The sequence below is a fragment of the Sminthopsis crassicaudata genome, chromosome 6 (genome assembly GCF_048593235.1).
Source record: "Sminthopsis crassicaudata isolate SCR6 chromosome 6, ASM4859323v1, whole genome shotgun sequence".
NCBI classification, from domain to species: Eukaryota; Metazoa; Chordata; class Mammalia; order Dasyuromorphia; family Dasyuridae; genus Sminthopsis; species Sminthopsis crassicaudata.
Window position 1 is genome coordinate 252,988,633 of NC_133622.1, and position 23,430 is coordinate 253,012,062.

The 23,430-nt window shown below is 46.5% G+C and overlaps 1 protein-coding gene across 14 annotated transcripts in view; it reads left to right on the forward strand.

Moving 5' to 3' along the window:
• The window catches only part of PPP6R3 (protein phosphatase 6 regulatory subunit 3), an 81,663-nt gene that overhangs the window by 20,828 nt on the left and 37,405 nt on the right, over positions 1-23,430 (forward strand). For 13 of the 14 annotated variants that reach the window (XM_074274392.1, XM_074274395.1, XM_074274396.1 and 10 more), the window contains exons 3-6: positions 6,432-6,578; positions 13,449-13,681; positions 18,070-18,256; positions 20,903-21,040. In XM_074274392.1, the coding sequence (XP_074130493.1) occupies positions 13,455-13,681; positions 18,070-18,256; positions 20,903-21,040 (552 nt within the window). In that variant the 5' untranslated portion in view covers positions 6,432-6,578; positions 13,449-13,454. Of the gene's footprint in view, positions 1-127; positions 419-6,431; positions 6,579-13,448; positions 13,682-18,069; positions 18,257-20,902; positions 21,041-23,430 lie in introns of all 14 variants that reach the window. The other variant, XM_074274391.1, reaches the window with a different exon arrangement.

Sequence of the window (23,430 nt, forward strand, 5' to 3'; positions counted from 1 at the left end):
CCCAGCTCCAGGATTGGGCTATTACAGGTGCTAGTCATTTCCTGCTCAGGAAGTTGAGCTTCGGATTAAGTGACTAAGTTCAGATTCAGAGAGTTACTAATTTGTTGGGGGCTTAACTCATGTCTAGTTGAGCAGTTTGGGAGAAACGGCACCAGCAGCGACCTGGATGTCATGTAACTGATTGTGGACGGCTGCTTCGTCTTGGACCCGCAGGGGAGAAGTGCTGCTCACCCTTCAGTCCTTCTGGGAGCCTCCATTCTCTTGGCTGAAAACCAAAGGTGGCGTCTGACCTGTCTCTGTTAAGACAGAAGGCTTGTAGAAGAGGAGACAGTGACCACCTCAGAACTCCGTCAGCTCATTCCAAACATGGAAGTAGAGGCCTTTGGAGAACATCTCCTACACCTTTCTCATTTTACAGGTAAGGATTAGGCAGCAAGCGGCAGCCAAGTCAGAATTAGAAATCTCCTCCTTTTGAGACTGGCCGGCACACGGGCCCCAACAGAAGGCACCATTGATTTCTCTGCACCTGTTTGTTGGAGGCAACACGTTTTTACCTTTTTACCTTGAGGGGCTGGTAGCTTATGAGGGAGAATTCATGGTGCACATCTTCAGCTGAGCTTTGCTGCCATATGAGAAAGGGGCTTTTATTGCTCGTCTTTGAGTCGCTCCCCACATGGACCTTTTGAAACCACTTGCTCTTTTCTCACATCAGTAATGGGACTCCCATGTCCTTAACCCTCTTCAGAGATGATGTCATCTTTTACCTCACTGAGTAGGCCATAGACTTAGTAGCTCAAGGGAGAGGTCACCCCCTCATTTTAGAGATGAGGAAATGGAGCCCAGACAGGTAAAGTCACTTTTGCAGAGGTAGCCGATTGTAAGTCACAAGGATGGAATTCTAGTCTGGTCCTCGCTTGAGTCCAAATCTGGTGCTTATTCTACTTGGGGTGAGTGTCTCTGGGTCATCCTCATTTTCTCCACTTCTTTCTGACAATAGAAGTAGCACCTATGTTTTTCATGCTAGAGTGGCTCTGTGACCTCTGGAGGATTATTGCTGCAGTGACCAGAGGCCTGGGCTGGTCATGGAGGAGCTACTCGAGGTCCTGAAGACTTTCTGGGTCTTGACTTTTGTGGCTCCCGGGACCTCACCACTCGGCTTGTGCATCTGGCCTCCCTGGCTTCTGCCACTAAACTTTCTTGCCTGCCTCTTCTCAGCCATTTCTTTTATGTCCCTGGTGAGAGCTGGTTTCTTCCCCCTCACACGCCCCTTTTTTTTTCAGCTGGTCAATGTTGACAGTTTTGGTTGCAGCGTTGAATTTTCTGAGACTATATTGTGCCTTACCTCACTAGGTAACTTCTTTTAGCTTGAACCTCTGATTTCCTACACTTTGATTGGAATATCTTTGGATGAGGAAATGTCTTTGAACAGTGTGGCACAGGGTCTTAGGGAGTCTCCAGGAGCAGTAGTGGCAAAGAACTGGAAATGGAGGGCATGCCTATCCATTGGGCTAGGGGTGATTAAGTTGTGGAATATGAATGTAATGGAATATCATTTTGTGTTTTAAGAAATAATGAACAACCTCCTCAGGGGGGACTTTGGCTCCCTTTCTTCTACCTAAAAGCTGGCCCCCATCACCATGTCCCAGGACCCCTCTCTTCCTCTGGTGGCTTCTGCACACCCCCTAAGCTACTACTTGAGAAGACCTTCTGGCTTTCTGTTTGGGGTTCCTTTGACTTTTTCATTCTGTGTTGGAGGAAACTTTTGAATCTGCTTTATATTATTCTGGAAGCAGATGGATTTTAAATGATCTACTTGATCAATCAGGCATTGTGGGATCTTTGGAAGATCTGTATTGTTTCTGTGCTATGTGTCACACTCTCTTCCTCAGGTTTGACTTTGTGCCTAAATCAGGGGCTCAGATTACCTGGTCACCTTGGTGCCTGGCTGGAAAAGGACTCTTGGGGGTAGTCACTTTTCCTTGGTCTGGGGGCTTCCAGCCCTGGACATGCTGTACGTCACAGGGTTTGGGGGAGGATCAGGTAAGATCCCCTAGATAAAACATGTGGTAAGCTTTTAGGTGTTGTGTAAATGTCAGCGCCGAGTGAAAAGACAAGCAGACAGAAGGCCCGGGGGAGTTTCAGGCAGCCACTGGACAACGCAGGGCTTGGAGTTTCCCTAAGGGATTGGCCCGCACAAGGGCACAAGCTGCTCTCTCTCCTCTTGGCTCCTCATGGTGCGAAGACAGTAGCTTCCTTCCATGGGGTCTTCCAGAGTCCTGTCATTGGGAGGCCCCTCCCTCTTGCAGCCCCTGGGCATTTTGCTTCCAGAGCTGGAGCCACTCTAAGGAGAGCAAGAAGAATGGAGAGTTGCAGAGCTTGACCGGTCAGAGTTCTCTGAAACTTTGGGGACATCATAGACAGGGCTCTACAAGCAGTCTCTCCTTGGAGCTTGGCAAGGAGTGGCCTCCTGACTGACCCAAAGTGATTTTCCCTGAAGCCCTGCAGATCTCTCGAGGAGAGCCTCACATGGCAACTGCGTGCCCAGCCACCAAGTGAGAAGAAAGACCAGATGATGGCCTGGGCTCCAGTTCCTGGGTGTAAGGAAGGAGCCTGGAGGAGAAGCCGTGCCTCCGTCCGAGGGCTGTGAGGCTGCTTGACCAATCAGTCAATTTAGGACTTATTAAATGCCTACTATATACCAGGCATTATCATGGTGGGGAGCCCTGTTCCCAGAGGGGAGAAACAATGAGCACATATAAAAGTGCCAGGGTCTAGTTTGGGAAGGAAGACCCCGGCAGTTGGGGGTCAGCTTTGCATAGAAAATAGTTGTTTCTTACAGAAAGAGGGGGAAAGGATGGATTTCTTTCCAGGCTTGGAGGACAGCTATCCAAAGGCCTGCTGATGGGAGACACTGTGAGGAGCAGAGAGAAATCCAGCGTCATTGGCTAGAGAGTCAGGGAGGCTCCAGAGTGAGGCTGAGGCCAGGTTGTAGGGAGCTGTGAAGAAGCTGGAGAAGTTGGGGAGGAGGCTCCCCAGGCAGATCTGAAGGTTCTGAAGATAAGGGGGTGTGACGTGCCATCAAGGCCTGATTGGGCAGGAATTTGGACATGTGATAGGAGGGAGCAGGGGAAGTTGTCATGCCTGTAAGATTGGAAGGAGCAAAGTGTGGAGAAGGTCAGGGTTAAAGGGAAGGATAATGAGTTTGGTTTTTTTTATTGAGGTGCCTTGGTGGCCCCAGATTGTCCAGAGCATGTGGTCTAGAACCAGGAAGACCTGATTTTAAATTTGACTTGAGACACTTACAGACTGGGTGACCCTAAGGAAGTCATTCTCTTTCCCCCACTGAAAAATGCGGGTCATAACAGAACCTACCTCCCAGGACCATTGCGAGGATCTAAGTGAGATCGTGTCTGTCATGTTCTTAGTGCAGTGAAGTCACTCCATGAAAACCTAATCCCTTCCTTTCCCCCTTTGGCATGTGGAGTTAAACATGTCTCTGGGAGGCTCAATGAAGGTAGAAATTAAAGGTGGTTTTATCGAAGAACCTGAGAGATTCAGGAAACTGATCCCTGTTGCCAGGCAGCCCAGCCATGGGCATTTGGATTTCTTGCTTTGCTTTCAAGACATTTTGTAGAAGGAGGGACCAGGAGCGACTGTTGGGCCTGATGCTGACCAGAAGGAGGAATTGTTCACCGAGGGGGAAGAAACCATGGCCTGGAGAGAGAGGCCTCGGTGAGGCTGAGCACTGGGCTCAGAATTGTGCTGCAGGAGTTACGGTGGGTGGGGGGCTTGGACCCTCTCCAGAGAGAAGTTCTGAAGCCACAGGAAGAGGAGTTTGTCAGAGAGATCAGCTGGGAACTCAATGAGCAACTCTTGCCATCTTTCTTTTTTAAACAAAAATCTTCTTTTCTGAATACGGTCTGTCTTTTTCAACCAGAATCTTGTCTTTTAACACAGAATGAAAAATGCAGTTCCATACAACTAAGCCTTGAGTCCTTCTTAAGTCCTGCAAACTCTTCGGTGTTTTCCAGTCCTGAGCCCCTGCTTCTACCCAGGAGGGAGAGGGAAGGCCCTTTGGGGTTAGAGTTGGGCAGCGTTTGGACTGGATATCTGAAGGAAGAGAGCTCCAATGAGGGAACAAGCTAGGCAGCAGGTCACGGGGGCCTCCTTGCAGAAACACCAGGATCTGGATGCTGCCAGAAATGCTTGCAGCGTGACCTGGGAAGATTACTTAGCCTCTCTGACCTCTGGGTCCTTTTCTCTAAACTCAAGAGAATGGAAGGAAGGGAAGAAGAGAGAGGAGCATCTATTAAATGCCTGCTGTATGCCATGTTCCATGTGCCTCTTATCTGCCTCACAAGCACCATAGGAGGGAGGGGCTATTATTTTCCCCTTTTTATAGTTGAAGAAATTGAGGCAGATGGGGGAAGGGACTTGTCCAGGGTCTCCCAGCCCATGATGTCCCAGCCTAGGTTTGAGCTGAGGTCTTCCTTTGGCTCTGCCTCTGTGCCTTATGGTGATTTTTGGGGGTGCCGGAGGTCTCCCCGCTCTCCTGGAGGAGAGGCGAACCTGTTTTGGGCCTTGTCGGGGTGTTATCTCCCTGGGGTACAGACTTTGCAGGATTTTAGGCCGTGCCACACGATTAGCTTGTAAAAACGCCCAAGAGCTTCTGAATGGGACATTTACCTATAAAAATGATTAACCGGCTTCTCAGGGTGTTTGTGGCAGAAGATTCAGTGCCCTTTGCTGGATTTCCATCCAGGTCGGGTTCCCTAACCAGGGCTGCCCCGGGGCTTCTCCTCTGGGGTCCTTTGTAGTCATGTCCGACCCACTGTGACCCCATGTGGGGTTTCTTGGCAGAGATGCTGGCGTGGTCGGCCCTTGCCTTCCCCAGCTCATTTTACAGAGGAGGAAACTGAGGCAGATGAGGCAAAGTGAACAGCCCAGGAACACATAGCTCCTGAGGCCATAGTCAGGAGGACTGGTCTTCCCGAGTCCAGACCTGACACTGCCTCCTGTGGCACTCTTTATCATTGGTCTGGTGACACTCAGAACGATTTGTCCAGCCCTAACCTCTCTCGTGACCTTCAGGCTTACATCTCCAGCTCCTCACTGGATGTCCCAAGCTGTTTAAAACTGAACTCCTTCTCTTCCCCCCAACCCTCCCTCAGGCTCACAGACTCTCTCTCCCCTTTATAGCACCTCAAATACGTTCTTTTGTGGGTGCTGACACGGCCGCCCTCCTGGCGCAGGCCTTCGGCCCGTCCCCTGTGCTAGTAGCTTCTGGGCAGTGCTGCCCCTGCTCTCCGTTCCATTCAGAGGAATCCTCATTAAGAGCAGTAATCTCCTGTGGCTCCTGGCACCTTCAGGAGCAGCCCCAGGTGCCCTGCTTGGCATTCAAGCCCTCTGTAAGCAGCTTTCCAGCCTTTCTGCTCCTGACTCGCCACCCAATCGAGGACACTGCCCTCCTGGATTCCTCCGGCACGAGGCGTCTTGGCTGGCCGCCTCCCCCCCCTATCCCTCTTCCTTCCTTGTCTCCACCTCCCGCTCCTGGCATTCTTCAGGTCCTGCTCCACTTTCTTGCTGGCATCTTTCCTCCGGGATTTCCAGTCTGGCCTGGAGAGAACCTGTTTATGCCACAGTCTGCGTGATGTTTTTCTTATGAGCCTGACCTCCCTGAGGGCAGGGGCCATCTTTTGCCTTTCTCTGTGTCCCCAGCACTTAGTGGGGCATATAGCGGGCACTAATCAATGTTCCTACTGTTTGAATTGATTTAGCTTTGCCCTTGGCCCTTGCTTTTATCAGGACTGCTCACTGGCCCCACAGTTGGGCATTTTCCTGCGTTCCCATGTGACCTCAGACGCTTCTCCCAGTCTGCCTCAGTCTCCTCATCTGTGGAATGAGCTGGAGAAGTGTCTTTGCCAAGAAAACCCCAAATGGGGTTACAGAGTTGGACAAGACAACACCCTCTCGCCGTCTCCGTATTCCTCTCACGTATAGCATGACGGGCAGTTTTATCCACCAGGAAACTTTGGAGCCAAGAGAAGCCAATCATGGGTTTGGGGGGGGGTTGGGGAATTTTGTTGCGAGTGCAGATGTTGGGATGGAGCCAGGAACTCATGGACGACTGCCAGGGATGTTGGTTTGTTTTGTTTGCTTTACATCTCAGTGACAGTTTTTCAATATCATCCTTAACTTCTCTGTCGCTTGTTTCTAGATTATTGTTCAGGTGAAAGAGGAATTGTGCCTTTTTCCTCCGCTGGCACATTTAGCAACAGAAGATCCCTTTAGTTGAAATTGGCTGCTAAGACTCAGGTCAATAAGATGTACTATTTCTGTTCCTGATCCAGAAGTCCTTACTTTTGCTTCCTGGCAGTGAGCCTAAGACAAAGCAGCTGGACATATTAGAATTGTCACTTTTTTTCTTGTAGCTGAACCCTGTGTCCCTGTGTCTTCTCCCCTGCTAATCTGCTGATGCAGTAAATTGGAAGATTGCTGTTCCCAGGATCCCCTGTAATGGGCAAGGAGCCACCGAGAAGAACATTTTTCTTTTGATTTTTTAAGCTTTGGTTTGAAAGGTAAGGCCTTTTCTATTCTTGATTCCTTTAACTGTCTCTTGGTCTCTGGGTGGGTAAGGGCATGAGGGTTGGGGTAGAAGCCCTGAGCTGGGGGTCTCTGTGGCCTACTGTAGGGCGCCCGGGCTGGTGGGGAGCCGCCCTCCCAAGCCCCGGGACCCCTCAGAGCAGACCAGGTGGGGCAGCAGCACGCCTGCCCCTGAGCCCCGGAAACTGCTTTGGGTGCTGTGTTCACAGGCCTTTTCGGGGTGGGTTTTTCTTTGCAGCGTATTTAGACCACAGCGTTAGGCGTGGAAGAACCTCCTGCCTTCCCTGGCAGGTCACGGGGGCAGCCCGAGAAACCAGTTGCCTTTTCTGTCAAGCCCTGTGTTTCCCCCCTCCTCTCCTGCCCTAAATGATGCTTGGCTTCGGGTCCCCACACAGCTTGGCCTCTGCTCCCTTCGTGGTGTTGGGAGTGAACCCTGGGGACTCAGGACCCGGGCTATTTGTCCCCTCATTTTTATGTGGAAGGGTCCTAAGGGTGCCTGGATGGCTTCTGGGACGTCTTTATCTATTTTTCCCTACTCAGTGGTGTCACAAGTCTTGTCCTGACCTTCCCTTTGGGGGCTGCCTTCCTCCACCCCACCCCCGCTCCAGTCTGTCGAGGTGCTCACCGCCCCCTCGGCTTCTCTTGTTGAGCGGGCAGCTCCCTGAAGGCAGGCCCTGGGCCAGAGCCTCCCTCGGGAGCACTGCCTCTGCCCTCCTTTCTGGCCCTTGAGGACCCTCAGGGGAAGGTTGAGATCACCCAGACAGCATGTTTCCTCATTTGGGGGAGAGGGGCTGTGGGACCCCCATTCTGTGGTTGTGAAGAGGCTGACCGAGGGGAGGGCTGGTCTGGAGCCACACCACAAAGGCCGACCACACACTCAGTGACCACTCTCCGATCCATCTTTCCCCCATAGACAGCTTGTCTTTGGAGGGCCTTCACATGGTAGACCCCGCAGCACTTATTTCCTGGGCCCAGAGTGAGAATGTCTATTAAAATGGACAGTGCTGGCATTTGGCCGCCGCAAGCCTGGGTTTGGGGGGGGCAAAATGACCCTAGACCCAGCCCCTGGGGCATCACAGGAGGAGACAGAAGGAGGTCTGAGCCAGTATGGGGCGGCGTTCCCACTTCTCTGGTGCTCTAGAGCCTTCTTCCAGGTGGCTGCACCCTCTAGGTCTCTGTGGAGGAACATGAAGCCCAGGGTCCCTGGGGGAAGTGGCTACAGCACAATGGGGCTGAACCCCCTGGATGGAGGTCACTGAAGGGAAATGCTTGGGGACATCCGAGCCCAGGCTTTGAGCATGGAGACTGTGGGGCCTTGGGCTTGGCTGCCCGACTGCAGACCAGACAACAGCCCTCCCACAGAGCGGAGCTTGTGCGGCTGCCCCGCACCCCAACTTCCCGACACAGTGGCCCGGTCTGTGTAGGTCTGCAAAGAGGTTTAGAGGGTTTGAACGCCTTGATCATTCGGTCTGTTCTAAAGTTTTGGGCAGGAGGGCATGGGACGAGCCTCTTTTCCTTTGGGCTCCCTGCTCCCTCTTGATGGATCTTGAGACTTGGCTGAAGGGGACCCCTGAAACTCCCCAAAGCTCGGGCCACTCCCAGCTAGGTTCTCTTGAGCACAACATTGCTTTGCTGGCTGCAGACTCTCCTGCCGAAGCTCTGGTTCCTCCAATTGGCCTGTTTCCCATGGATCCCTCCTCTACAGGCAGCTGGGTGGTGCGGGGGCCCGCGCCTTGGGCCTGGGAGCCAATCTGGCCTCAGACACTTCCTAGCCATGGGACCCTGGTCGAGTCACTTAACCCTGTTTGCCTGCTTCCTCCTCTGTGAAATGGGCCTAACACCAGTACTGACTTTCCAGGACTATTGGGAGGATCCAGTGAGGAAATCTAAAGCATTGAGCCCAGTGCCTTACAGGTAGCGCTTGGCTATGAACATGACCTCCAGCATTATTATATCCCACTCACGCCTGAGGTGCAGATTTCCTTTGAGCTGGGAGCATTGGGTAGAATTCTCCTTGTTACAGTCACTCTGTGTCATTTGGAGGATTGTCATGAGTCACTTATGGAATTAGTCAGATATGAAAATGGCAGGAAAGATATTGGCACCTCCTCTGTATTTGTGGAAAGTGACAGATTATGTTTGGAAAAGGGATGAGATTGAATTTGAAAACGTTTTCCTCTCCCTGTTGCTCCGTGTTGGGTAGTACAGCAGTAAGCGTGCTCGCCGGGTCCTAGCAGCTTCCTCTAGGGGGCCCGGGCTCCTGTTGAATAGTGACAGAATAAACCGAAGTGTGCACTTGGCCCTGGCTTGGCCAGAGAGAGACTGACCCGAGAGAGAGCAGCTCGCCCAAGAAAGGGTTTCTGAAAAAACACATAGTATGCAGTAGTACGTTTCTTTCTCAGATTTTTCTTTTAAATTGAGCGACCCACTTTTACAGCCTTGGGAATGTGTCTTTGTTCATTAAAGGACAAATATGACATCCTGTCATTTTCATATCTGTGAATGGTGGATGGCTTTATATCATACATGCCTCCACATCAAGGAGCTGCGTCTCCTACAGCTTTGTTGTTTGATGGTAAAAAGATTGATTCAGTGCAAACCAGGTGCAGGATTTCTGACATCCCCAATTATACCTGTGTTGTGTGTGTGTGTGTGTGTGTACGTACACACACACATATGGACACACACTTCACTTCCGTAGGGTTCTTGGGGAGGAAATAGGGTTTTATCTTGGACTAAAAGGATTACCAGAAAGGCTTCTGCGATAATAATGTGGCCTTTGTGAGGCCGGGAGGAAATCTCTGCATGGAATGGGCATGTGCCACCCAAGGGTGACAGTCATTGGTGACGGCGGTTTACAGTGAAGTTGGAGGAAGGGCAGTCTAGAGGACGTCTTTATATTGCCTTTTCCAGAAATTGCTCATTCAAGCAAGCTGCCACCGAGATTCCACATGGAAAGCCCAGTGAAGAAAGGTGCATCTGTGGGCAATGAGCGCCCAGTGCCTTTCTCTGCTCCTTGCTAACTTCAGAGCCCTTTAAAAAACTTGCCTGGCTGCCTGGCTCTGAATGGGAAAGAAGGCTTTTTTCCCAGGAGCACAGTAGGAAGGGAAATGAAGCCCTGGAGTCCAGGCTCCCCTTCACTTAAAACAGATCTGCTGGCTCCCATTTCTGGCCATGGGACTTATTGGAAGGAATATTCATTAGATCAGAAGTAGGAAACAAAACAGAAGCCCAAGATTCTTTAATGTTTTCTCTCTTTTTCTTAGCTTGCTCTAGAATCACTTAGGATCATGACCAGAGCCTGTCACCGTTCTCAAAGGAGCTTTCTTCCCCTCTTTTTCTTCTGTTGCTCAGGGGACCTTTTTGAATTTGGGCAAAATGTTTCTCTTCAGGTTTCTTTTAACTCTTTGAGAACAATTCTGTGTGAAGGCTTAGCACTCTGTATTCCAGGCACGTGGGGATGTCTGTCAGTGGAGCTGGTGGCAGAAGTTTAGTTGCACCATAATGTGACCTCAGAAGGTAAAATTTGGAAGCTGAGTTTGTTGGAAATTGTCCTGGTTCTGAGCACCAGTTCCTGGTTCCTGGTCCATCTCCCAAGCATTTGGAAATGCTCTGGGCCTAGGCTTGGATAGCAGAGAGTAGACAGGACATTGCCTGAGCTCTCCCCAGCTTGCCTCAGAATCAGTGCTAAGTCAAGCCTCTGAACGGACTTTGGAATGATAGAACCCACAAACATTCAGAGAGTCATCATTTTCCAGCTTAAGAACTGGAAGAACTTCAGGACGGGGAAACACAGTCCAGCCCAGGGAACGCTGTTGGGAATCCAGCGGGAGGTTTAGGGCCAGTGGATCAGCAGACCAGCTGTGAGATCTCCAACGCAATAATGAACTTCCAAAGCCCAGCCCCATCCAGTTCAGTGGGAAGCCTTGCCATCTTGCAAAGGACCTGTGGTCTCTCAAGAAACCAAATGTCTTTTTCTGAGACAGTTTAGCACCTGCCCTCGATGTCACTGGAGGTCCAGTGACTTGCTCACCTTGGCCAGCACGAAGCAGAAGTGGGTCTGGGGCCGGCTAGCCTTCCCAGTGCTGATCTACAAGTTTTCTTCTTGTAGTAGAACATCATGGGGAAAGCAGAAACCTTGCCAGCTTTAGGCCAGCAAGTCTTCTGTCTCTGTGTGAAGGACAACTCTGGGGCTCGTCCTCAAGGAGCCAGGAATTAACCAAGCTGGGTGGCAGCTCGAAGGCCGGCTGGGAATCAAGAGAACAGGCTTTGCCCCCAACATGCCAGTGTGGGCTGGGTGACTACAGGTTACTCTAGTTGTGCCCTGCAGGATTCAGATCTACTTTATTTAACATTGAACCAACAGAATTATTTATTAGTATTTCTTGGTTACCCTCACCATAATTACTTTTCAGTTTATGTAGAAGCCCCCGTATAATAAAGGACTTTAATTTAATTAAAAAAAAAAAAAAGACTATTCCTTCTTTTTTTACCTTCAGTAGTATTCCATCTCTCCAAATACATACAAGGCTAGTTTTCAGCACCCATTTCTCCTAGATCTGTGTTCCAGATTTTTTTCCTCCTTCCCCATCCCCACCCCCCAAGACAGCAAGCAATCTTATATATGTTCCCCAGGTACTTGTAAACACACTCATATGGCTGGCATAAGGTCCACTTTGGGAGGACCCTTTTGGAACCAGATTTTTAAAAGTGGAAATTTAAACTGAGAACTGGGAACTCATTGATAATACCTTTTGTCTTTCTAAGCTACATGTTTTAAAAGTTGATGAGTGATGAGAAAAGCAGACTCTAGATTCACTTCCCTTTGAGAAAATGATTCTTTTATTACAGATGTATTTTGTAGCCAACTTTTCTGGAACAGATCAGCATTATAAATGTAAAAAGAAAAAGATCTTTTCAAAACTCTTAGCAACTTTTTGCAAATGTAGAAATGGCCAGAATATGCCACCGGAATCTATAGGCACCAGAATCAATTTTAAAAATCTAGTTTGTCACTAACTTGACATGAAGACTGGATTTTTTGAAAAAACTTGGCATTAATAAGTTTTTAGAATAATAAATAACAGATTTCTACTATGGTTGGCTTTGGCAGTTGCCCCAGATCCATATCTTTCTGCCCTGCGATGGCCTCTAGCTCCCAATGGGTGAAAGCCCTCTGTGCTGGCATTGTGCCTGCCCTCTTCAGCTACCAGAGAATAGCTCCCTCTCTCCCCGCTCCCCAGGGCTTCCTGTGCGCTGGGACTGGGCTGACTATGCTGACTCTCCTGGCAGCCTCTGGAGGCAGCCCTGGCTTGGAAGTGGCTGAGCTGCACTCCTAGCACTTAGCACAGGACCCGGCAGACAGTAGGTGCTTGATGAGTGTTTGTGGACAAATCACTCAGGAAGTCTAGACAGCCACAGAAATTTTCCCTCAAGAAGCTTACAGTCTAAAGGGGTGGGATGGTGTCAGATGGAGCAGTAGTGCAGCCAGTAAGGGGGCTAGATGGAGCTACTTCCTTAAATGAAGTTTGCGTTGGTGGGCCCCACCCTCCAATCCCCTGGGCCAACGGCTGTGATGAGAGAAGCTTGTTCTAGATTCTGTCCTTCTGGTTCCAGCCTAAAAGGTGTCGAAGAAAAGTCTTGAGCCCTTCCGATGTCCAGTTTAAGATTCCACTTGGAACCCCTCTTGGCTTTCCCTTCTTTCTAAGTCTTGGTTCAAATGAGAACCCATTGGATCAGGTGGGCCTGGGGAGTGACCAAAAGATTATAGTCTGCCTCTGGGAGAATGTCTTCAGCTGGGAGTGATTGTTTTCTACTAAAGCCTCATTCTAGGAAATAGGGCCCTTCTTCCAGCTGTTACTGCCAAGGGGCAGTGGAAAATTCTATCCTTGATATGGTTTCATGGGTGGTGTTTTGTCATTTACCTGATTGTGGTAAGGGCATTGAGGCAAGCTACTTTATTCATCTCTTATGTGTGAGGATACTTCATAGGGTTCATTTTGGGGAGAAATAAAGATTTCTTAGTTTCATGTGTGATTTGAAGTTGTTTACACTAAAACTACTACAGAACCTTCTCCATTATCTTTGTAGCACTGCTCTAATTTGATGAAGGCTTTGTTTTGGGGCTAGGGAAAGGTTTAATTTTTAGGTTGGCTGGTCAGGTTTTCTCAAAAATTGAGGAAAAATAACCTTCATATCCACAGAAAGAGAGGACTGAAAATATAAAAGGTGGTGTCTTGATGGTTTCTCGGATTGGCAAAAATGACGTATTTTCAGGAATTCCACAATAGTCTAAAATCCGTTGGGCTAAAGTTCAGAGTGAAGCAGTAGTCTTGTCCTGTTCCCTTTCTATCTTTCTGTGCCTAGCCTGAGCTCAGTGAGTACTTGTTATCGATGGTCATTGCCGAGAGTACACTTGAAGAAAGCACAGCCTACATATAAACAATTATGTCTTTGAACAAGGGACTGGAAGATTTTGTTTTAACTCCCATATCTAAATTAGCGGTATGGCTGCTGTACAGCTGGAACCTATTAGTGACATATTCTTCCTGTTATTATTTCTAGCTGTGAACTTGTGTATAAAAACATCATACTTGGTTCATTCTATCTTCAGATATTTTTTGAAGTTCAAAGAAAGAGTTTAAAAAATAAAGACCTTCTGTTTGGGAGAGAGGTGCTTAAGGAAAAATCAAATTTATGTTCATTTAATTGTTAAATTAGCTTGGATTAAGTTTATATTAATGTCAGTTTGGGATTTTTGGTTGTACAACTAAATTGATGGTATGAAAAGAAGGGAAATTATAATTTTGACATTAACTTTGTGAAATAATTTTCCATTTCTGCAGACCAGCATGTTTTGGAAATTTGATCTTCACTCATCATCCCATATAGACACACTTCTAGAGAGAGAAGATGTAACATTGAAGGAATTAATGGATGAGGAAGATGTTTTGCAAGAATGTAAAGCTCAGAATCGCAAACTTATTGAGTTTCTGTTAAAAGCAGAATGCCTTGAAGATTTAGTCTCATTCATTATAGAAGAACCACCTCAAGATATGGATGAAAAAATCAGATACAAGTAAGAAAATATAATCTTTGTTTTGGAGTGGAGAGAGAAGAAAGAATGAAGCCACATAATGCTTGAGAATTTATTTGTAGAAAGAATATTGGTGTGCCAATCTGGGAGTGGGTCCTCAGCCCTCCTGTGGGCCCTGTTATAAAGATTTAAATCATAATTTGAGACATAGTGGTGGGACTTAGCCTCTTGATTAAAATGAAGTCCATGGGAGTCAGGAGACTGAAACTGGCGTGTTCTAAAATCTAGTGCTAAGGGGTCCCGGGAGGGCAGAGTGCTGTGTAGACACTGAAACCGATCTCTGCATGGTAAGACTCTTTAAGTCTTTTCCCCACTTTACAGGTGGGAAGATGGAAGTGAAATGACTGCCCAAGAGCACCCAGCACAAATCTGAAGCAGAACTTGGATGCTTTTCTAGTCCTATGTCCTAAAGTCTTAGAACCAATTAGAACACTCTCTCTGGCCTTTTACTAACTGGAGAGATTAAGTCAGAACACCTTAAAAACTTTAAGGAAGACTAGATTAGCCAATGAAGCAGGCAATTGTGTGCATATGACTCCCTCTGCCACTGAAGATTTACCATGAAATGTTTAGAAGACTTTTATCTTGCCTATAGATGGAAAGATAGTAAAACACAAAATCTGTATTGTCCTTTGTCAGGTTTAAAGTATAAAACACTTTAAGGCCCATGTTTTATAGGGGAGGGATTTACTCTGGCTCAGTAAAATGTTCCTGGCCGATGCCATTGATATGGAGAAGCACGTGGTTCCAGAGCAATGAAATCTATTCAGGGAGGCCCAGAGCCACCACTTAGTGCTCTAGAAAAAGCAGGCTCTGGGCTTGCCCTGCAGGAGATGTTCCCTAGGATAGAGTCAGACTTTCCTAAATGGGGACCAGTGTCATAGAAGAAGGTGGCTCCTCAAGCACTTTCTTACCTTGCTGGCAGATTTGGGGGGACAGTTGAAGTTGGTAAAGGCATACTTGTCCCATGTCTACTGACCTGAAAAATAAGATTGAAACCATAAAGCAAACTTGCACATTGAAATGGCTTAGCCCATGGGATGGGCTTAAAAGGATGGTGAAGTTGGGATTAAATTTGCAAGTTAGGGATAATTATTTAGGGAAGAGATTGCTATTTGGAGAGAGATGAGTCTGAGCTGCAACATGGGATCTTAAAATTGTTTCAGTTAATAAGCATTGAGTTTTTCCTTTCTCCATTCCTCTGTTTCTTCCCATTCCCTCTCCCCTTATTGAAACCACCTCTGCCACTCCACCCCCGAAACAGAAACTCAACCGGCCCAACGTAATCTTTAGCAGTCCGTGCTTTCCGACCACTTCTTGTGTGGGTTGTTGCTCATACTTGATGTTTCTGTGGGTGATTTTGTCATCTGGTCCCCAGGTACCAGGTGATCCTTTGTGGGAAATTGTGGCCATTTGAAACAGGGAAAACCTGTACTGCTGAGCAGCTAAACCCATCCCTCAGGATTCTTAGTGTACTAAAGCTTTTGGAAGTAAGCCCCTGATTCATCCCATATACCCATGTAATTATCACGCTGTGCTGGATGATGTCCCATCTTGGCTCTTTGCCTGTCTCTGGGCTGTTTAACCCTTTCTGGATCTTTTGGCCTCATTTGTGAAATGAGGAGATTGGACTAGTACTCTCTAAGGTCCCTTGCAGCTGTCAATAACTGAAATTCTTGGAGAAAAGGCAGAAGGGAAAAGAGTTAATTCTATGCTTGTGGTTATGAAAAGGGGAAGCTTTGGGCTGGGGAAACTGAGTCATGGGAACGAGTTGTCCTTTTCTACAGAACCAAATGAGCAGTGGACCTGACCATCTTAACCACTTTCTTGCCAAAGAAGTGGGGTCAAATGAGGGATGCTTTATCTCTCTCATTCCCCCTCCCCCCCCCCCCCCAATTTTTTTTTTTTTTTTTTTGTAGGGACTGAGAAAATCCTATCAATTTGACAAAAAAAAATTGCTGCAATTTTGGATTTGTCTACTTCATGGGATAAGAAATTACTCAGACTTGATACAACCTCTACTGTGACCAAAGAGACTTATGAGCAGCAAGAAGAGAATTTTATTTCTACCATGCCAGTTTAGAATGGAGTTTTTAGACTCTAGGCTACCCTGTGCTAAACTCAACAACTGGTACAGCTGTTAGATGGCCTCTTTGCTAATTAGAGAATGTGACTCATGTTTTCAATAACCAGCTCTGTGAGGGAATTGAGTATAGTCTCTCTCTACCATGTTCTTCACGAACTAGGCAGGGAGTCTCTGGGTAGGAGAAGGGGCACACACTAGGCTTTGGCTCAGGCCTAGTGAGTGGGAGAAGGGTGAGGTTTGGGGCTGTTTCTCTGAGGACATCACTTACCCCTTCTGAGCCTCAGTTTCCTTAGTCTGCAAAGGCGAGACATCGCTGTTCTATTTATTTTAGGTTTGATATTTAGATGGTAGCATGATGTGTGCAAGTGTGAGCAATTCCTACGCAGAAGGTGGCTCTTCACTTTTGTATTTTCCTCAGGAGATTAGAACAAGGGAGAACATAGCCACCATGTACCACTAAAGTTTGGGAAGGGACACTCATAGGGTAAATGTCTTTGAATGTTGGTTTATTTAGGATCTAAGGGTCACTGAATAGAACACTTAATTAAGCCCCTTCAATATTTCCTCTGGGCAGAAATCTGTGGAATGGGTGAGAACTGGCCCCCAAAATTCTTTTTATTTGCAAGGACTTTTTATTGTTACCAGAAGGCTTTCATTACCCAAATATTCTTGTTTAATAATAGCTTTTTATTTTCAGAATACATTCACCCTTGCAGAAACTTTGTGTTTCTCCCTCCCTTCACCCCCTCTTCCCCTAGACAGCAAGTAATCTAATATATGGTGAACATGTGCAGTTCTTTTAGACATATTTCCACAATTATACTGCACAAGAAAAATCAGATCAAAAAGAATAAAAAACCAAGCAAACAACAACAAAAAGGCGAAAATGCTATGCTGTGACCCACACTCAGCCCTCACAGTTCTCTCTGGGTGCAGATGGCTTTCTTCTCCACAAGTCTATTGAATCCCCTCATTGTTGAAAAGAGCCACGTCCATCAGTTGATCATCACATGATCTTATTGCCATGTACAATAATCTCCTGGTTCTGCTCATTCCACTTAGCATCATTTCATGGGAGTCTCTCCAGGCCTTTTTGAAACCATCCTGCTGATTAGTCCAAGAATCTTGAATCTTTGAATGACCGGTTGGCTTGGCTGAGGCATTTTCCTATAATACATGGCCTGGACTTGATACTGAATCATCTAGAGTCTTTCTGGGATATGTCAGGAGGTCCTGCCAACTAGTAGGCCTCAGCCTTTGCTGCAACCGATGTGGCCACTTCATATAGAAGCACTGAACTTCACTGACCCTGTGGCTCAAGAGCTTTGATACTTTTGGGTGGTAGAACTCATCTAACTGACCTGCTTTACAAACAATCCTTATGCAGAGTGATTTGCCAGATCTGTTTGTTTTCCAATTTTTATAAAAGGCAGAATAGATTCCATAGTTGCCGTTTAATATCTTGTGTTTTTATCTGTAAATGGGGAAAATATTGAATCTTAACTTTTTCTCAGGCTCTGAACTGACATTTGAGTGGTTACAGAAATTTTGAGGGAACCTTTTTTTTTTTTTTTTTTTTTTTTTTAAAATAATAGCTTTTTATTTACAAGACATATGCATGGGTAATTTTTCAGCATTGACAGTTGCAAAACCTTTTGTTCCAATTTTTCCCCTCCTTCCCCCCCACCCTCTTCCCCCAAATGGCAGGTAGATCGATACATGTTAAGTATATTAAATACAATATATGTATACATGTCCATACAATTATTTTGTTCCACAAAAAGAATCGGACTTTGAAACAGTGTACAATTAACCTGTGAAGGAAATAAAAAAATGTAGGGAGACAAAATTAGAGGGTTTGGGAATTCTACATAGTGGTTCATAATCATCTCCAAGAGTTCTTTCTCTGGGTGTGGCTGGTTCAATTAATTACTGATCTATTGGAACTGATTTTGGTTCATCTCATTGTTGAAGAGGGCCACGTCCATCAGAATTGATCATTCATATAGTATTGTTGAAGTATACAACGATCTCCTGGTCCTACTAATTTCACTTAGCATCAGTTCCTGTCAGTCTCTCCAGGCCTTTCTGAAATCATCCTGCTGGTCCTTTCTTACAGAACAAGAATATTCCATAACATTCATATACCACAATTTATTCAGCCATTCTCCAATTGATGGGCATCCACTCAGTAGGAAACCTTTTTAACTTGTGATATTTGGTATGTAGTAGTATATAATTTTGTCTGTGACTCTTTGATGATATGAGTGTCCTGTTCTTCTAGGTATCCAAATATAGCTTGTGAATTGCTCACTTCTGATGTCTCTCAGATGAATGATCGACTGGGAGAAGATGAATCTTTGCTAATGAAACTGTATAGCTTCCTCCTAAATGATTCCCCTTTGAATCCATTACTTGCCAGTTTCTTCAGCAAGGTGCTAAGTATTCTTATTAGCCGAAAACCAGAACAGGTAAATATTCTTTTCCCAAAGGTGAGTAGCTATGCTAGGAAATTGTTTGCTTTATTACTCTGAATCTGTCCTTGTTGTTAATTAAAATTTAAATATTTATCTTTAGAAACACTTGATAAATAATACTTGAATTTTGGACTTCACAGCTTTTCACTTAGGTTATTAGCATAAACTTTCTGATTGGTTGATAAAGTATACCTGAATCTGGTATTAAAATCTCACGTGGAGAAAGGTGTGTACAAGTTTGAAGGATGATTTCTCTTTGTGGAGATACAGAATAATGGAGAGTGGTGCTCCTTTCCAGGCCTGGCTTAGCAAGGTCAGGTTCTGAAAGGTCATTGGAATTAAGGACTGTTTTTAGTTAGTAAACAGGCTGGATTTAAACCCACAAGATGCCCGCTTCACAAGGCAGCTTCTTCTTCCTCATTTTCTCTTTTGGTAGAAGTGACAAAGTGCTCCTGTTTGCCTGTTAGCTGCCATATCCTCATTAGATTGTTCCTACCAACTCTTCCAAAGGGGGTGATGATGGCGATTTGTTCCCAGTGCTGGACCCCAGCCATGGCGTGCAGCCACATTTGGAAGCTCACGAGGTTTCATGGACAAGCAGCTCTGGTGTGGAGCTTAGGGGTCTCTGAGAGACCAGCTCTGTGTAATGAGGACAAGGCTAGATGCATTGCCAGGGAGTGCTTGGCCCAGACTCAGACCCAGAGCTCTAGGTGATACGTGGGATTAAACCCAGGCGGCCCAAGAACTCTTGCAGGAAGTGCGGCTTTGGAGTGCCAGAGCCTGTCTAATAGTGGAGCTGGTGGCCCTCCCGCAGGGGAAGAGGGGAGGGCGGGGGCAGTCAGTTTGTTCTGGCCTTTTTAACCTGCGTCTGGAGGGTGAGATGGTGGGATTCAACGATCTGTTCTGTGTGCTTGACCTTTTGTATTGTGGGAAGGGGAGGAGCTGTTGAAAATGTGGGGGTGCCCTCAGCTAGGGCAGCAGGTGAACCTCCAGAAGCAGTGGACTTAAGAAAGCTAAAAGAGCAAAGAAAGTCAACTTTCTGGTCCATAGGATTCAACTCTCTTTCTTGGATTCCAGTCTGGTTGGTCCCTGTTTAGGAAGCAGAACCAGTGACTTTTTTTGTGTTGGCTAGTTTTGTGCTTGTCATTTCCAGTTCTAAAAGGCCCTTAAGAAGCTTGGTCTTTACTTTGTGGTGATGAGGAGTTGGCTAGTTTTGTGCTTGTCATTTCCAGTTCTAAAAGGCCCTTAAGAAGCTTGGTCAAGGTATAGCACATCCTTCGCAGTTTGGGCTCATTTTGAATGAGATTCTGGGGAGCCCGAGCTGACCTGAATCTGTCTTTCTAACCAGTTTTTGAACTATAGATTCATTTCAGTTTATTTCCACTAAAGGATTGTCTGAGATTTATCAGGAAGGTAGATGAGCTGCTGTTTTCCCTTATCCAAAATACCTACGGCCTCTTCCCTTTGTTGATCATCACCAAGCCTATCTAGCTAAGAGTCTTTGAGGAGAAATGGGGGAGAAGAGCGGGCCAGGGTTCCTTTCCCTTCCACTGGGTAGGCCTGTCTCAGAGCATATGGAACACCCTTCTCCTGAAAAAAGAGCCATTAATGTGCCAAAACCTTATTAGAGTAAAGATTGAGCAGAAAGGGAAGGCATATGTGTAGTAGAAACAACCTGAGGCTTCACAGCCCCAAATTGACCTCATTCATCCTTCTAGATGCTTCCTGTGACCTTTATTTCTTAGATTGTGCTAGCAAATCTTCTTATATCTCAGCCCTTGCCCCCTCCCATCTAATTTCTCCTCACCCCTCACTGATAATTTTACCCTCTCAAGAGTCTCCCACTTTCTCCACACAAAGCTGACTGTCTACTTGAAAAGACCCAAGTGTTTTGACCCCTTCCTGGGAGAGTTTTAAATCATCATGTAGGGGATTGTTAAAACCTGTGTTTTTGAACATTAAGAGTATCTTTAGCTCAGAAATGTGAAAGGGTTTGTGGGTACTAAGGGTACTTAGTTTAGCCTCTCAGTCTGAGGCCTTCCCAGAGCAGACTCTGTGGCTTACAAGGGGCTGGCCTTGTGGTCGCTTAGCTTCCCAAGTGACCCAGCCGTGTTCAGACACTGTGTTCTTCTTGAAGATCATAAAGCCATTGTGGGGACAGTTTCCTGGCTGGCTTACATTTAACTCTCTTGTTGAGATTCCTGGGAATAATTAATATACCCTAAATTCCGATGTGGGAGAGCAGTGATGGCCTTTTGTTGTTAACTCCCGGCCTTCTCTTCTGAATGCCGACTTCTGCTCCCATGGGATGTCCCTTGTGGACACTCATTTTTCTTCCAGATTAGTATTTTTTTAGGTCTCTTTTATGCCCCCAGTTCATTGGCATTGGCCATTTATAGTGTTAGGTTGTAGATTAATGAAACGCCAGCAGTTATGGTTATATGGTTAGGTATCGATGTGCTTGCACAAGGTACATGCAGGTATGAGAAATAGTGGCATTTAAACTGTGGCAATGGGTCTGACTGCTTAACTAAATGCATCTCATAATTTGTGCTGAAAACCTCTTAGGTGTAATTTCTTAATGTGACCTGAGAATGGATCAGTAATGTATAAGGATTTTTTTTTCCCCTTTCCCCTCAGATTGTGGATTTCTTAAAGAAGAAGCATGATTTCGTAGACCTTATCATAAAACACATAGGAACTTCTGCTATCATGGATTTATTGCTCAGGCTACTGACTTGTATTGAACCTCCACAGCCCAGGCAAGACGTGTTAAATGTAAGTACAATTGTTCAGGATGCATCTTTCTTTCCGGAACGCTGTCGTACTGGGGGAAAGCAGCAGCCACAGTGACCTTCCCAAGTAGCCGTGAGTGGGGAGAGGACAGTGACAGTTAGGAAATCCTGTCTCTTAGATGCTGCGCTCAGAGGAGGGCGTCCTTTTGGGAAAGTGACTTCCTTTAAAGGGAGAAGAGGGAGGGTTTTCTTGAGCTCAGGTGCCAGGTTACTGGAACCTGGGCCAAGAGGAGATTTAGCTTCAGAGAAGCAAGCCTTTCCTTCATGCAGATGTATTTCTAAGGGAAACGCAAAATATCCAGGCTGACAGGCAGAAAAGGGGGGTTTCTGGAGCTCTTAGTCTGTGCTTTTGTATCTCATCCTGTCTTTTCCAGTCTCTTTTCCCTTCAATGGCTTCATCCAAAAATATTTCCCAGTTCTTCATAGCTCTGATACTTTACTTGAAAACCTAGAACTGATCCATTTGCATGTTTTGATTGCATGTATTCATTTGAAGGGCTGAAAGGAAGCAGAGAAAAGTCTTTAAAGAAGGATATTTTGTCAGGTTGTGCCTGAGGATTGGGCTTGTTTTGTTAACAGTGTGGAGGTGAGGAAGGCAGCCCAGCCAGCATGGTTGTGAAGGCCCATCCCACTAACTGGAATGGGCTTTGGAAAGAGATCTTCACAAGAATGGGATCAGAAGGGGGCTTCCCTGATGGAAAAGGGAAATGGTGGGAAGGAGGAAGAGTTAGTGAAGTCTGTGGGATTCTGAAGGGTGGCTTGGCCACGGCCTCTTACTTACCTGTTGCTTCCAGGTGTTCGTGAGGGTTGCTGGGCAGTTGTCCTCCTGATGTCCATTCCCAACCTCTTGTCGTGCTGGGTTACCCTTCTCCATTATAATATTCTTTAATTCATTCAATAAACTTCCATTAAGCACCTGATATTTGCAGTGCCCTTGGGCTCACCCTAGGAATTCAGAAAGAATATAATCTCCCTCAGAGGGCCTAGAGTTTCATTAGGTAGAATCTGTGGACAGTCCAGGGGGAGAGTGATAAGGGCAGATGTGTTCTGAGAGATCTCGGGGAATCCGTCCTCCTGGGCCTGAATCTCTGATGCTGAAAGACTTAGTTGCAGAGACCGGCCATTCTGATGCCCCCTTTTACAAAAAGCAGGAGAAAGAGACTGAGGTTCAGCAATCTGGATTGACATGCATAGTGTCGCGCTCTGTCCTGACCTTCAGCAGTTGGTCTACTTTGACCAGATCAGACATGAGCGGAGGACATGTCTGGCAGTCAAGGCTGGCAGGAGCCAGGCTATGGAAGGCCTTCAATGGCCACAGCCTGAAGAGTTTGGCTTTCTCCTAGAGGCAGGGGGGAGGCACTGAACATTCTTCAGCCAGCCAGATTTTTGTTCCATGTACCTGATGGAGCTTTTGTGACATTTGATCTATTAATTGTTGGGGTTCACACTTTCCTCTTCAGGAACAGAAGTCACACCCTATTTTCTCTTCCCCCTCCTTTCCATCTGTAGCCGACTGCAGCTGGCTCTGGAGGTTGCTACAAGACTTTGGTTATTTGTACTGTTTATATTTTAGAATCACAAAATTTAGAGCTAGAGAAAACCGTAAAGGTTGAACTCCCTCATTCCCCATACAGGGCCCGATGATGTCTAGGCAATGCTAACCCAAAAACCTTGTGGCTGCCAAGCGTGTACCCTCCCTGCCAGCTGCGCCAGCTCGCTCTTTTCAGAAGCTCCCTTAGCTGTTTAACTACAGTTGCTGGTTTTCTCCTGCTTTCCCGTCTTCTTGGAGAGAATGGAGGGGAGCTTGGGACCTGCCTGTGATTTTACAAATGTAGGACAGGCCATGTAACAGGTCTTCTTCTTTCCAGGCAGCCTAGAGCACTTGAGAATCCTGGAGAGATAGCCAGGGTGGACTAGAGGCAGAACTCAAGTCTGGGCCTTCCTGATGGCCGGCCTTTCCTTAGGGAATGTCCTTTTTATAGTTTTCCACTTATCTCCATGGCACAGCCTTCACTTTCCCTAAAAATGCTAAGTTTTCTTATTAGATTTATATTTTCTTCCTATCTAAGCTGTTTCTCTCCTTTACTCCTTTCCCTTTTTCCCTCCCAATTTATATTGTCCTAAAACTTTTTTTTTATAATTCAAACAATTTAATCATAATTGAAGCAAAGGCCTCAGCTTCTTCATAATTAAAAACATAAAAACGAATTTGCTCAGAAAGGCCCCTCCAATGTTATTTGATAATGTGATTCTACGGGTGTCCATTTCAACCAGAGGCACATATCCTGCACAAAGCTAAGAGGGTGAGCTGGCTGCCTCATGTTTGAAATCTTTGAGCCTTACATACTCGATTCCAAAACTTTCTACCCTCCC